Source organism: Caretta caretta, chromosome 3, assembly GCF_965140235.1.
Source record: "Caretta caretta isolate rCarCar2 chromosome 3, rCarCar1.hap1, whole genome shotgun sequence".
In the NCBI taxonomy this organism is placed as follows: Eukaryota; Metazoa; Chordata; order Testudines; family Cheloniidae; genus Caretta; species Caretta caretta.
Window position 1 is genome coordinate 60,864,241 of NC_134208.1, and position 15,979 is coordinate 60,880,219.

At 39.7% G+C, this 15,979-nt stretch overlaps 1 protein-coding gene across 1 annotated transcript in view; it reads right to left on the reverse strand.

Moving 5' to 3' along the window:
* Window positions 1–15,979, reverse strand: part of IMPG1 (interphotoreceptor matrix proteoglycan 1) — a 97,774-nt gene that overhangs the window by 51,874 nt on the left and 29,921 nt on the right. The window contains exons 6-10 of the mRNA XM_075126536.1: window positions 15,168–15,259; window positions 9,997–10,143; window positions 6,030–6,088; window positions 2,253–2,273; window positions 494–747 (exon numbers count right to left, since the gene is read on the reverse strand). Of these exons, the coding sequence (XP_074982637.1) occupies window positions 494–747; window positions 2,253–2,273; window positions 6,030–6,088; window positions 9,997–10,143; window positions 15,168–15,259 (573 nt within the window). The remainder of the gene's footprint in view (window positions 1–493; window positions 748–2,252; window positions 2,274–6,029; window positions 6,089–9,996; window positions 10,144–15,167; window positions 15,260–15,979) is intronic.

Below are 15,979 nucleotides of genomic sequence, written 5' to 3' on the forward strand. Positions count from 1 at the left end.
CAGACTATTCAATGTATCCATATGAGCCATGTTGACTTGTGTAATGAATAATTGCAGTGTTGCCCTATTTCCACACCATTGTAATTCTAAATCTAGTGCTTTCTTGGGTTTGTACCCCACAGTTCTAAGTGGAGCTACTGGTTGAAATATTTCACACAAAGAGGGTGTGTTTGGTTGTCGAAGAAGGCCATATTTTTTAAAAAAATAATTTTTTAAAAAAAATTTGTTGACATTATTAAAATTTTCCATTTTCAAGAAATTTTCCATGACACTTTTTATCGATAGTTTAGACTATTTTTAAATCAATATAGGAATTTAGTTTTGGCACACTTCACTTAGACCCATGAACCTTTAGAAGCTTTGCAGTTCACTTCCTAATAGGTTAATTATACCGAAATAAGCTGGAAGGGAAGGAAAAAAATCTTATTTAAACCTCATAAGTTAACAAGACAGAGATTCAGATATATGCACTTATCAGCCTTTATGTACTGACCATCGGTAAACTGAAGTGTTCCAAGGTCCATTATCAAGGACTGGTCTTCCTGTAGTGCCATGGCAACCAGCTGCTGAAGGTCTGTAACTGTGAATTTAATTCCTGGTATCTCCTCTTCTTCCTTTGTACTAAGAGGGCTTTTTTCATTTTCAACTTTATTGGAGCCAATAGTTGAGATATCATCCCCAGTGCCCTTTACTTCTGAGCTGTCTCTCTCAAAATTGACAACGTACCGTGCTACAGTGCTGCTTGACCTGCAGTGTAAAAATGCAACGATCAGCTACAACAAAATGAGTTACATGTCAAGCAGACATTTTTAAAAGGATTCCTATAGCCCCCAATATGCCAGAATTGTTCTATAAAAGTAATGTAATCATACTTCTAACCTAATTATCTGAGTTGTTACCTCCAAATTACTTTTTCCACCTCTGAGATTTTAAAAATTTAAAAAAATTAAATTTAAAAATGTAAAAATTCCATGCACAGAAACACTGGATTCATTAACCAAAAAAAAATAATAATCCATTGTTCAAAGAAAATGTAAGAATTGGCAAATATAATCCAATTAAAGCTTAACTGGTGAGCTGCTTGGCTCGTGGGATCGGTAATAGAACATTAAGTCTTTCATTCCTAGGTCATTAACTCAAATACAGTCATAAAGCCATGCTGGCAGTGCCTAAAAGTCATAACCATCTGTTGACTACAAAAGCCTATGTGAAATGAGTTGATGAACTCATTTCAGTTTATAGTGGCGAGGTTCCCAAACTCCCATCCCAATAGGTAATATTGCTAGCAGTCTTAGAAGAGCAGCTAAGGACTTAATATGCATGGAAAGCAAAAGTAGCTTTTCACAATTTAAGCTAGTTCTTCCAGGTCATGGGTGAGTCATGTAAATTGGTCCATCTTGGAGAAACTTGCAGTATTGCTGCTGTGGATGTTCCTGTTCAATGGGTACACAGAAGATGTGATCGGCAGGACTATTAATCTGTCACTTTTCATAAGCAGTAAATACACAGTTTTTTTACAAAAGTAACAAACATTCATTCTAAAAACAGAAATTGTGGAACAGCTTTCCACAATGATGAATAACTGAAGGTCTCTTTTCTGGGATGTGCTATGAATTTACATTTATAATACATGGCAAAAATCCAGTAAAGATGTAGGCCATTTTTGTTGTAAATCAGATTAAATAATAAAACTTATTCTCCAGCAGCATTTTTAGGTTGGAAGAAAATATTCTAGTTATATTACCAGTTAAGAATGAGAGCCAGTTTGCCTCTTATCAAATCATTCTCGGAGACAAAGCTGGCCTTTTTGCGCAACTTCTGTCTCAACTGGGAACTGAAGTTGCAAATTAGATCTTACTACTTACTGAAGGGAATGTGTATGTGGAAACAGAACTAGCAAGCAGCTGTCATGCCAAAAATACTTTTTTAAACATAATTTAAAGTATGACATTTTCACCTTTTCTACTTAAACCTTATGTTGTATAGAGGTATCTTTAGCTGTTCAAATCAATGTTATGCTGCTTATCTAGTAGAGTGATTTAGGCTAAAGAATTTTCGTCTCTCTTCATAGATAGGGTGTTACACTTTGATTAAATGAGCCTTTCAAATGAAGGTGGAAGCCATGCTTCTTGTTTACCACAGATTCTGTATCTGAACAAAAGACAAATTAATTCACTTTGCCACATTAATAAATCGTGTTTTATCAAATTATTCACTATATATATTTTTTTAAAAAAATGTTGCTGAATTACCCATCTTTTTCCATATTCCGGCTTCATTTCATCACACAGGATAGGACATAATAATGGATTGCAAAAGAGAAAGAAAAGATTCGTGTAAACTGTTAAGCCAGGCAGTCATATATCACATTTATCTCAGGACAATTTATCTTTTACCTATCCTTTGTCATCTTTATTTCAATGTGAAAAATGTCAGCCTGCTGTCCATCATTACACATTTTCCCTCCATCTTTCTGCTCTGTCTGTGTGTGAGAGCAGGAATTTTACTGTACTCTATTGCTCAAAGATTTGCACTCCCAGTCCCATTACAAATGACACAGTCTGTGGTGCTGTCAGTCCTAATCTGCACCTCCCCAGTGGAGTTCAATACAACAGAGAAGCTGGAACCAAGACTGTGACTGGCTGCTATCCAAATTTAAGCCTCAGAAGTAACCTGACCTATTAATTACCTACCATGTACAGTTATGAAGGACATGTCTGACGCTTCTAGAATTTAATGACAGACATAACACTCTGTTGTTGTTTCCCTGATGAATCCTCTAGTCCAGCCATAATGAAGCCCTTAAGCTACCACACACGCAGAGCCCTGTACCCAACAGAGCAGCAACCCCTGCTGCAGACCCCACAAAACAGTTTTCTTGTCAGTCAAGGATGAATGAGGAGGGAAACCCTCATGGAGCAAATCAGAGCTGCTGTCTAATTCTCACAAGGTGGCATCATTACTAAGTGGTCCAATGTACTCCTTACCTCTTCCAGACTGGTGAATATGTTGGCTTCTCAACTCTATCAGCCCCTACTGACCTGAGAATAAGATACCAGCACAGGTACTGATCTCAGGTTGCTTGGAGCTGTTCCTTAGAGATATGACTAAGGGCTTGTCTTCACTACAGGCTAAATCGGCGCTGCTGTGATCGATGCAGCACGCATCAATTTAGGGGGTCTGGTGTAGACATTGCTGTAAATTGATCTAAGCTACATGACTTAAGTTATGTATCTTAAGTAACTTAACTAGCGTAACTTAGATCGATTTACCTCATTAGTGTAGACCAGGCCTCAATGTAAGATGTTGGTGCTTAGTGTTCGTCAGATTTGGTCTTTAAATGGCAGGGTGGAGCACTGGGGCATTTAGCTGGCTCAGTTGAATGTTCTTCAGCAGGGAAAGGTAAACAATAAACTTTTTGAAAATGAAAGCATATTTTAACCCAATATTGACATGTGCTCACTATTTGGAAAGACTATGTGACTTGCCGCAGAACAATTTGGGGAAGGTCTAGCTTTCTCTGTAGGGAGCAGTGCTTGAATGAGTGTAACCCCTCCCCTTCCCTAAAGTACTTTGGCTTCCTCTGTCTGAGGTTCTATATACTTTGTAGGGCAAATTAGCTAAGTCAAACAAGACTTGACCTGTCAAAAATGGCAAAACACCCTATGCATCAGAAATAATGTACATGCTCTGTGTACAATGTACAGTGTCTTTGTTTGCATAGAAAAATTAATTAGTACATAAATAGTGAGCAGTTTTCCAAAACTGCATGATAGAAATTAAAATTGTCAGGAAATTGCATGATAGAATCAGGCCTCATTGGAGTGTACTCGGTGTAAAGCTTATATAACTTCTTTAACCCTTTTTCTGCAGGTCCTTTCTGCAGCTTCTGTGCTGCTGAAGAACAGATTTGGGACCTCTAGAAATGCCAGAATTTTGTGGGAATGCCAGCATGGAATGTTGGCACTGCATAGGTAGTATACCTGGTAGAATAAAAGGACTAACACTTACCACAGTGATTTCTTATTCTAGGTATGGAAAAATTTAGTTGTGTCTTACATGGCAGTAATTTTTATTAAATGCTAACTTTTTAATGGTGACCACTGTCCCTGAGGCAGCAGACAGGTGTGAAGCAGTTAAACCTCTTAAAGCATCTCAAATTCAATGCAGGCAGAAGCTTCAACCTGTACTCTATTTCCATGAAGATTGAAGACAGCAAAGGCCAAGTCTAAAGCAGCATCTCCATTAACATAACTTACTGTCTAGGATTCTTCACCATAACTTGAGTTTTGGTCTCTACCCACAGGAGATGTGCCCTTTTGGCATTCATTAGAAGTAGGGTGAGGCCTCAGGAGAAGTTTTCAATAGCAGGAGATTCTCTGTAACTGTGTTCACTATGACAAAGTTCCCTTATAATATAACACATCTGCTTAAAATTAGTCTCTTCTCCAGTTTAATTGATGCAGCAGCATGCTTTTTAGCAACGGCTTGTGCATAGGATAGTGTCCCCTCAATTTTTATTCCTGCTTCATTCAACTGACTTCACATAAAATGCTGCAAAGTGGCACACTGAAAATGAACATAAATGTCTTCGCTTCTGTAAAGATTAAAAATAAAATCACCTTGACGACATTCAATTTACATGATGAAGTTAGAAAAATCATTAGTGCATGGAAGCCAAAATCACATATGATCCAAAAACGCAAACAAACTTCCTAATTCTGAACAGATTTGCAAGTCCTGTTGCTGCAGACCATGATTCTCACTGTAGTGACAGAACAGATTGCAAATGTGTCAGAAGAGTGCCTATTGGATCCCAGGCATCTTTGTATTGGTTGCCCTTCCTTGTAAGATAAAATAATTCCCTGGACAAACTAAGGGAATTGTGATAAAGTGCTGAATGTTTTTTCCTGACTGTTCTGCAATAATCAGTTTCTTCTCATTTTTTTGGTCTATCAAAAAGTTTAACAATTTATTTCCATTCTGTTTTGCCTTTTCTTTTCCGGTAATTCTGCAGAGAGGAAAACTAGGAAGGAGTGAGTAACTCTGTAAGAGTAGGGTATGATGGGAACATCCTTCAAAGCATTAAAAGGTGTTACTCAAAGGAAATTAATCTGGTGGAGGTGCTGATAGAGGAAGGACCTGTATGAACTGCAGGATTCCAGACCTAGGTTGGGAGACCAAGTTCTGGTCTTTGCATTTGATCCCCCCCCCGAACATTATTTTGTATTTTTTATTAATATTTGTAAATGGGGAGGTAATGCGTGTGTTTATATTTTCATGCTATGAGCTACAGATTGTTGATGATTGTGAGACAGATGAACTTTAAAACAGCTGCAGATTCTTTATTAATAAGCTACAAGACAGCTTGGAGTAATAGTAAATGTACGTGGAAGTTTAAAAAATCAAGATTGTATTAAAAAAACAAGTGAGACTCTTTGAATAGTGTGGAATGAACCTATTGCAAAAAAAAATCACAGATTTTATGAATATATCATAAAAGTACCCAGTACAATAAAGCGGCTTACAGCAACTGCCCTGCCTCGTACAGAACACTCTCGAGTAACTGCCTAATTACATTTCCTAATGTAACCTTCCATTGCTGAGCCATTTTTCTGTGAGCTGTAAGGGGCACATGATTAATGCACAAAACAATAGTCTGAAGAGACAGGCATACTCCCAGAACCCTTTTCCTTCCTTAAGTAGTTTGAGATAGGTTAACACAAGGCTGCTGGCAAATAACAAATGGCAGGTGATGTGCATATTAATGGGTCCCTGAAATAGCATTTCTGTTTTCCAGAGGGAATCTGAAACTCTTTTTCCTTCTCTTTTTTTAATAATCTAAAGGTCTCAATCTCATTTGGAAGTATTTGTCTGTGCTATTCTCCATTCTTATTACAAGGGGTCCCAAAGAGCTAATTTATGTTTACAGCCACATACTTTCTACAACAAAATTGCTTGTAATAGTCCTTTCGTGATGGGGAGGGAATCCTAGCCGTAAATAGAATGAGTCTTGTTTTCTTACTTACCTAAATCCTAACACATGAATTTCTTTGAATCCTGGAAGTTTCTCAAATATCTTTTGCATCTATAGAAAAGCATAAACTCATTAAATCCATGTAAGTTCCGCTGTTAGAGAATAGTGAATAACTGCTGTCAATGGGCACAGTTTGAATGCTTGAAATGTAACATTTAGGATTTCAGAAAATGCTTAGGAAATTGTGCCATTTGTATTTTTATTGATATGTTTTGTTGTTCAACTTAGGCATGATTTGGCTTTGTAAATGTCTGTACTACCTGATGAGCAGAAAGCAATATAAAATGCTGCTTTTTCAGTGAGAGTAATTGTGTGAATTAGTGGTAGCCAAGTTCATAATAGAGCAAGTCAAATAGTATTCATTGAACCAAGTATTTGATTTATTTTGACGGCTTTTTGTTCATGAATCATTTGCAAACCTGTCCCGTTAGTTGTAAATTATTAATTATTCAAAAGTATTCACTGAATTTAGCAGATTGTGGGTTGTTTGCAAACTGCTTATGAACTGATCCCTTTGACTGTTTTCTATTCATTGTGTTTGGGTGGTCACACAGTAGACTTTCTGCTCCCTAAACAGATAACTGAAACTCTTTAATGTGAGAACAGGCAATAATGAAGAGAAAATAATGGATAAAAACATGTCTATGATATGCATTTGTCCAGCTGTAGAGGTTTATAAGCATCTTCATTAATACCTGGTGGTCACAAATAATGATCACCACAAATCAGAGTGAATTGAATTCATGAATGCCTTAACAAATCTGTGTTTTCTCATTTATGGTAACCTTTACACAATATATTAAATGATATATTGTATGTACTTATATTATGTAAATTGGATAAACTCCTGGTTTAAACACACATTTTCAAAGAACTATCTGATTAACTGCCTGGTTCTGGAAAAGACTGAGGACATCAGCCAGGGTGCTGAATGCTCTCATTCTGCTAATGAAGCCCTTTGTAGGGCTGAGTTCCTTGAACTCCCAAGACAATGAACAGCACATTAAGGAATAAGGCCCTAATACATCAGCACATCATTTACAAGGTACATGAATTAGTGTAACCAATAGGTCTTTTCCATCTCTTCTTAGTATTATTCTGCATAAATCTTGCTGAAATTGCTGTCCTCTTTCTATTCATGGTGGATGGGTCTTGAGCTGATTTTCTTCACCACACCAGTGGCCTTCAAAATGGTACCCTCCATTGAGGTGAAGGGGGAGGTGACTTAAAAGACTCGACCTGAGTATTTAGGTTCTCATATGTTGCCCAGCCTTCCCCTCTTGAGTTTCTCTTGGCTAATTGCTGTGATTTGTCAGTTGCTGCCAGATTTCTTGTTTGCCCCTCGGTTCCCGCAGTGCCATGGTGATGTGATGAAGGATTTTTCTCTCACTCATGAAATGACACAGTCAGTGTATGTTTCTCATCTTCCTCAGAGCACACAGGAGATCTGGCCTAGGATTCTTTGTGAGACTTAATTAATTGTCACAACTTTTTGCAGGTATCCAGTGCAGGTTAAGGAAGGTAGTAGGTGGCCAGTGTGCCATCCTAGTTCCAGAGTTGGCTACATGGCATCTGCCTAGAAGTCTTTCTCTGCATTACTGGAGGAGTGGAGGATTTCATATCTAGTGCAGAGAATGGCACCTCTTATCTAGAACTCATCCCTCACATGAGGAAAGAGCAAGAGAGATCTGGGAACCACCTCAATCTTGATCTTGGATTGTCTTGATGTGGGGGGTGGAAGAGTAGGTGTAGCCTCATCCTAATGATTATCAAATTGCCATGCAAACATGGAGCCTAATGTAAGGCACTGGACTTGCCCTGCTGGTTACTTGTTAGCAGGGGACTCTTTGCAGTCCTTCCTTGGTTCTGTTTGTGTTATAAACAATAAAATTACAGCACTGCTTTAATCATATGTGTAGTGTCTTATTTCCTGCCTTCTCCAAGCGAAAGTTAGTTTGTCTACATAAACAAACATATGTGAACTTCATTTTCATCCAATTTTTTGCAAAGCTGTTAGTGTTCACATTTGTGCCACAAACATCTACAATGACTTAAATCACTTTTGCTATGTTTTGGGCTATGTTATGAGCTCATGGATGTTTGGGTCCCAACAGTCCCCTCCCTAAAAAGAGCTGAATTAGAATTTGTGAATGAGGTTTCAGAGCTAGTTGAGTTCACACTGCTGGTTCTAACCTGCTTACCCACACTCCACTAATGCACTTCCAGTTCTACCAGCTGATAAGATCACCCTTCGCCTCCCGTGTACTATATTTGGAGAAAGGCATGCCAGCTGTCCCATATGGTGCTAGCATGTGAACTGTTTTACTGTTCAGTACTGCATGTCAGAAACATAGCTACATAGCCTTTAAAATGGTAAGATGAAGTTTCACAAAAAGGAGGATACTTGAATAATCAAAACCCCTTTTCTCTTGTTTCTTTCTTATGAAAATACTGTAGAAACTCCTAAACAAAGCAACCAAAAGACACAGATATGAGGTAGCCCCAGTATATGTGCTGCAAAGAAAAGTCTGCAAGCAACCTTTACTAATGAGATACACTTAGATATCTTGGGAGAAGCAGCTGCTTATTAGCTCTGTCAATACTCCCTTTGCAGTTTCATTGTGAGTATCTACAATTGATTAAGAATGAGTATAGCTGCGGAGAACTCACAAACGAACACTGGAGAAACTGGCACTAACTTTTGGTTAATTTTATTAAGCAAGCCTCCTGGAGACCACCTCATCATTTTGTGCTAACTATGAAATTGCGAACTGAAGATGCAGTTAGCATTATTAATGACATAAATACACCACTGCTGCTCTAGTTGACAGTAAAATAACTAGAAGAGGCGGTGTGCTTTCAGTCCCTTGGCTGCTTGCTCCCAAAAGTAGTTCAGACAACAGTAGCTAATTTCTTTCAACATCTGTATTAAAGTGCTCATTAGGTTTATTGTGAAAATTAAATTACTACAAAGCACTGTCCATTAATTCCTGATTAGGCCCAAATGACTCTCCTAATGTTGAAGTGGGGCTAATGCTCTGCTGATTGGTTATCTGCAGATATACTACGGAACAGATGCCGGAATTCTTGTTAGACTGATAGATGAACAGATATTTCAAGCAAGAGATGTCTATGCTTGGGGGAAAGTGCAACAGGCAGAGACAATAGGAGTTGTCTGTTTCAAATGAGGGCAGTTCCTATTTATTATTTATATTGCAGTAGCACCTAGAGCCATCAACTAGAGCAGGCCCTTATTGTGCTAGGGGCTGTACAAACATAGATGACGGTCCATGCCCCGAAGACCTTACTATCTAAAAGCTTGGGAAAGACTTTATGCTTTGAAACAAAGTATTCAAGGCTCATGGGCAGATTTTCAGCAGGTGGAAGTTTGTCATAGCTCCGTTGATTCCATGGAACTATGACAATCTACACATAGCTGAAGACCTGCCCCTGTCTGTTTACTATATGGTTGTACTTGCTTAGTTCTGGCCAGGGCTCATATGAATGACTGAATGTAAAGAATAATACCAATATGTCATCCTACTACTAATACTATAATACTAATAATTTTGTAATGCTGGGGCATCCACGTTTGTGGCAGGAAAGTAAAACCTTCTGTGGCAGTCTTTTCTTCAACAATTCTTGTTGCACTAATTTGATATTGGCCTGAAGTTTAGGAAGGATTTTGTGTTGATTAAGAGACCATGAAGTACAGCAGAAACTATTGAATTCTTGTGTTAATGCCCCATGGTAACCTGCAGCAATTCCATGGAAACCTACATTATTGTAAGATATTACTGTTCTTTAACAAGACAGTACTCTGTAATATAGTACTCTGAGAGGTCTCCAATGTATGCGAGGCTTTGTTTTTAACATTGTGAATATGATGCAGTTGTTTCTTGTTATAAACAAATGTCATGTACAAGACCCATTCTTTAGCATTGGGTCAACTCTCTTACCTGATGTTGAAATTTTCCCGCTAGTTCCTGGTACTGTGGGGAGTTGGGATCATTCAGCTCTGTTGTGTACTCCTGATTGATGAGAGTGACACTGAACTCTACCATCTGCTCCACCGGGAGTTCTGGGACTGTATTAGTGACCTCTGGCTCCAGCCCCTGGGACAAAGGGAGAGGAAATGAGCTTCATGGAGGGAAAATATGAAGACAAAGTAATTTCTTTAAACACTTTAGTACCTTTAATGGGTACAAAGACTTTTTACTCTTGCTACAGAAGAGGTTTCTCAAATATATCTTATCAAAAGGATTTCTAATTATTATTTTTAAATTATTAATTTTGGCACAGAGTTAGCCGATATGTTTACTCCACAAAGTGCTTTCAGGGAGAACAACAGAACAAGAAAGAACAAAAGTAATGTCTGCATCAGAAAGCATGCTATGTTTCTCCTATGAAGCAGGCTCAAAATGGCAGCTGCCTCTAGACTAGGGAAGGGGGCTTTACTCCATTTAAAGAAAAAAAAAGTCTTAGTATTGGGCCTGATTCTTCCCCCACTTATAAAAGTTTTTGTTCACTGTATCTTCAGGGAGTTACTTCTGGTTTACACCATTGTATGTGATAAGAGAATCAGGCCCTCTGTTACAAAATGAATGGTGTTATAAATTTTTTTTTGAGATCCCACAATCATTAGAGTGCAATTGTTAAGGAAAAGTTAGCACATGTGACTCCATTTTGGTTTGGGGCCCACCATTGTTTAAATGCCAGCACATCATACACCAGGAGGAGTAATCCTTAAATATTGAATCCCTGTGAAAATCCTCCTCCTTGTCTCCAGCCTGCCTTGACTCCCAGTATCTGGTTTTTGTCAGTCTCTAACTCCCTGTCTCTTGGCCTTGATGTGAGGCCTCCCATCCTGATAATAAAAGTTACTGATGCATAGCTTTAGGACCATGCTGTGTAATTAACATACTGGTATAGCACGAGGAATGCACCAAGCAGGGATAGGTGGTAGATAAGACAAGGGTTTGTTTATTGGCTAAGGTTTCCGATGCACGAGGGCAACATGCTTTGCTAAAAGGTATATAACCTTTGTATAATCTGCATTCAGGGTCCCCTCCTGGCTAGCAGGGGGGCACCACGCTCGAGCGTAATAAACTTAGTGTCTTTTGGGAACTCTGCAGTTGTGGACTTTGTTTCTGTGCCTCAGCCTAGATTCGAACTGTGCGTGTCCTATCAGGTATAATTCGCAGCACTGGTGTGCGTGTCCTATCAGGTATAATTCGCAGCACTGGTGTGCGTGTCCTATCAGGTATAATTCGCAGCATTTGTGTGCGTGTCCTACCAGGTATAATTCGTAGCACTTGTGTGCGTGTCCTACCAGGTATAATTTGCAGCAGTTGTGTGCGTGTCCTACAAGGTGTAATTCATAACACAATATAGATCTGTACCTTTCCTTTTTCCTCTCCCCACTTTTTTGGCAATTTATCTGACATCTGCGTAAGGGTCAGATAAAGCTTTTTGTGGAAACAACATAGGTTTGAACCTTGCTGTGTCTCAGCTTGCCCATGTAGTTACCTTTAGCACTTCATACAAACATTCTGCTTTTGTTTACCACTGTTTTAACCTTATTCACAATTAGGTTCAAAGGCATCACTGCCAACTCTTTTGATTTTATTGCAACTCTAGCAATTTTGGGATATTTTTTTTACCTATCTTATGAAAACATGGTGAAAAGGCACCTATTTATGAATTTTCCCTCATTCAAAATGTCCACAATCTCCTATAACTGTCAATGGGGCTGAAGCCAGATAGATGGCTGCCATTTCCCTGAAGGCTATCTGCACGAAGAAGTGAGGCTGCCCTTAATAAAGATGGCTGCTGCCTTCCTCTGTTTTCAGTAAGATTGAAAACATGTCCCCAGGCAAAATGGCTGCCACTCTGTGGTTCAGGGGGCTAGATAGGATACAGGGACAGTGAGGCGCAGCAGACACACTGTGAAGGGTGACTGGGGAGAGTGAGGGGGAGCAGGGCACTGGGAGGAGCAGAAGTTTAGTGGTTGCCGGGGAGACGGGATGGGGGGTTTGAAGAGTAGGAGGCAGGTTGAGCAGGTTGCAGTGGACAGTGATGCAGCGGTGGATGGAGGGGATAGATGGGCAGCATCCTCAGCCTAGGGGTAGTGGTGGGTAAGGGGAGTCCCCTCTGAGCAGCCAGGGGAGGTGGTGTTCCTAACTCTCATGAACTGATCGCAAGTCATGGGATTTTGGTGCCTGCAGGAGGAGCTGTCGAGATAACATGAGATGCTCCTCTAATCCTGTGATTTTCTTCAGTGCTGGGCATGTGGGCAGAGCTTTGTGTGAGATCCTTTAGGCTAAGGACACAGACCTGCCCTGCCCCTGAGCCCTGCCTTCAGGTATGGCCCTAGAGCAGAGAGAAGGGCAATGGGAGTCAGTGAAGAGGGGAGTCAGGGAAAAGCTGCTGCGAGGTCCTGAGCCTCAGACCAAGCAGCAGCACTTCCCTTCTTCCACTGCCTTAGGACTTCTCCTTTACTTGGGATCCAGGTAGAGGAAAAGCCCAGGGAGACAGCGAGGCAGGTGAAGGCAGGAGTCAAGAAAGAAATAGGAAGTGAAGGCAGTTACCCTTTCTTATTGGTGAGGAGAAGGCAAGTGGAGTTTCCATCTGAGCAGCCAGGGAGCGGCATGCATTTTGTGTGCATTAAAAATGGATTTTTCAACCTGAAATTATTATACACACAGTAGAGGAGAGTTTAAAAAGTCAGACAGACTAAAAAACATGGTTTGTAGGGCAAATATCATGATTTTTTGGGGATCTGTCTCATCACTTTTGCTCTCTTTAGAGAATCCAACGCATGCTTTTTGATCTCTTGAGGTTGGCAAAACTGCAGAGGTGCAAATGAGAACAGAATTTGGGCTACTGTTGTTTTTAATTTGTTGTTAGACACTTTAATACTATGATTTTAAACACAACACTTCATTAACCAGCTAAAGTGTACTGCTCATTGGGGAGGCAGGAGGAGGGAAATCACTTTTGGCCCTTTCAGAAAGAATTTTGAACTTAGCCCATATTTAGTGTTATTTATTCATATATTTTTAAGGCTAGAAGAGTCCTTTATGATCACCTAGTCTGACCTGCATAACACAGGCCATAGAATTTCACCCTGTAATTCCTATATCTAGCCCACTAACTTGTGCCTGAATTGGAGCATTCAGGACAGTGGACTTATATGCTTTTAAGAACTGCATCCTCAAACTTTAAAGATTTCAAGTAATGGAGAATCCACCATCTCCCTTGGTAAATTGTTCAACTTGTTAATTTACAACTTGGTATTATAGATGTTGCTCCTGGATACCTATGGAATACAGGCATTTCTAAAGTCAGTGTAAAGATTCCAATCTTCTTCTATTTCAAATCCTTCTTCAAGACTCCTGTGGTAATCAGTAACACTGACCCATATCAGTACAATTCCATTGCCAAACCAATTGTATTTGAAAATAAATGCTGTAAAAGAGTACAGTCTTCTCTGTTTCCCAGTGGGTTTTCTATTATCTGCCTACTAAAAATGTAAGGAACTTGGAGCAAGGACCATCTCGCCATCGTCTTTGTCTTGTACACTATTGAACATAGTGTTAATGCTTAAAAATGTGACGCTTTTTTATATTTCATGGACATTTCAGCCCTTCTGCAAGGCCAAAAATGCTTTTGCCTCATGTATAAGATGATATTACAGGAAGTGTATAAATCAAGAGATATGACCCAAAAGAACTGCAGGCTGATCAAACTTAGTCCCACAGACAGGTGGGTTTTCTTTTTCCACTGTCAACTAGGTTGGCGTTGGGCTGCTGGAGAGATTTGTCCCAGAACTGAGCAGCTGGGTTTTGGTAGCTGCCAGGAACAAGCAGAACAAGAGACTTACTCTATTATGATGGTGACAGAGGAGAAAGAGAACAAAAGGAGCACTTTACATACAATCAAGGATAAGTAAAACCAAGTGTATGTATGTGCCAGCATATTCTGCAGGGGCACAGCACGTGTGGTGGTGTTGTGCAATTATTCGTCAAGATGCCTCAGTTTTAGATTAATGTATGCTGTATGCAGTGCATACAAAAGTCTGTGGTTTCAATGGCTTGTCAGAAAGGGAGGTGGATGATTCAGTGTCCGTCTACAACAAGTGCAGGACCAAAGAATACATAAATTTTTATCACTACTACCGTTGCTCTTGGAAGCAGTTCCATGAGGGGGCTACTACCAAGGACTTGGGTGAAGGGAGAATGGAGAGAGCGCCTACAACATGGCAACGTTAATTTATTTTGAAGTGTATTGGGGCTCTGGATTACTAGAAACAAATGACTTTTGCAGCTCTTTCCCCTCCACAGATAATAAAGAGTTGAGGGTCAGATTTTTAAAGGTACTTAGGTGCCTCACTTTAACAAGGCACCTAACTACCTTTAAAAAAACTGGCCCTAAATGAATTAAAACTTTTTTGTCTGCTTTGCCCCGGTGAATTAAATGTGATTGATAGTAGTGATAGAAAAGAAACAATCAGTTGCAATTTCCCTGATTTCACTGCCTAAGTAGAATGAAAAGCCTATGCAGATGAGTTTTTAAAAGCCAGTCAGTTTTTTTGCAGTGCTGTACAGAGGTATTTCTGTCAGTAACAGGGGACTCTTTGCATCCCTGAACCGCTGAAGCCCTTGGTGTCTGTTTGCTCTGGAGAGCTGTTGGGGAAGATTTCTGTGTCACACTTGGTTGCTAACAAGGTAGAAAGGCCAGATGGAGTGGTGATACTCTTGCCTGTTCCACTGTGCAGTACAGAGCTCAGAGTGTGAATTTTCACTGCTTTTACATAAAACAGTGGGATTACAAAATTGTGTAATTAGGCCTAACATCCTTGATTCAAAGAAAAAGAGGGAGAACTATGCTTCAAAGAACTATAATGTCTGTATATTTTGGACACTCATGAGCAGGAACCATTATTCATGATTAGCGTATAGAAGAGAGGCTAATAAAACCCTTGAATCTTAATTGAAGTGAATAGAAAATAGCACTAACGGCTGTGAACTGCAGAGTTCTACAAACAACATTTATTTATTTATTTATTTGCCATGTTACTGTAAAGAGAGGTGAATCAATAGTAAATAGGATATTAGACCGTCCTCACCTTCACAGGAGTCTTTGTGTCATTGACAATTTCGTTGCGTAGTGTGCCATTAGGAGCTGATGCATATGGAGGTGGAGATACGTTAGGGGCACCTGCTGGGATTCAAAATAAAAAGGAAGTGAGAAAGGGACATTCATTTGCAAAATGGCAAAAATAAGTCACCTTTCTCTTTTGCTTAGCTACCAACTGACAGAAAATGCACTTCCTAATTTCCTGTGTGTGTGTGTGTGTGTGAGAGAGAGAGAGAGAGAGAGAGGAGAAGCTTGGGCTGTTGAAATGTGATAATGAATTAAGGCATGACTGAAAGTCTTTTTCCTGTGCATAATATATGGCCTTTCATGAATATCATAAAAGTCAGTGGGTTTGCATATGAGTAACTGTAAGCAGAGTTTAACTCTGAGTTTAACTCTGCAAACTTCTAAGCCAGAGAGCTGAAGCTGAGGGCTAAAGAGGGCTTAAGGCAAGGGACAGCGGAGGACTTGGATATATGTATATAATGGCATACAATACACATATTCTGCTAAATGTCCTTACTACATGGTAAATTAATGTGTATATTTGATTTTACAGTTGCAATCCTTGTTTCTATGACTGTATCACTGGGTGACACTGGCTTTTTAAGAGGAAAGAAGCTAGTGCACCTGTGTCTGGTAAGCTGCCCCCAAATGGCTTAAAAGAGGGCATGTGGGCCCTAGAGGGGAGAGATTGGCAGGTGAGAACTTTCCAGGGACAAGGAAAATGTAGAAGGTTCCTGCGGGAAGCAGTAGATTGTTCCTGGGGGAGGGCCAAAGGCAGGAGAGCAGGAGAGCGAT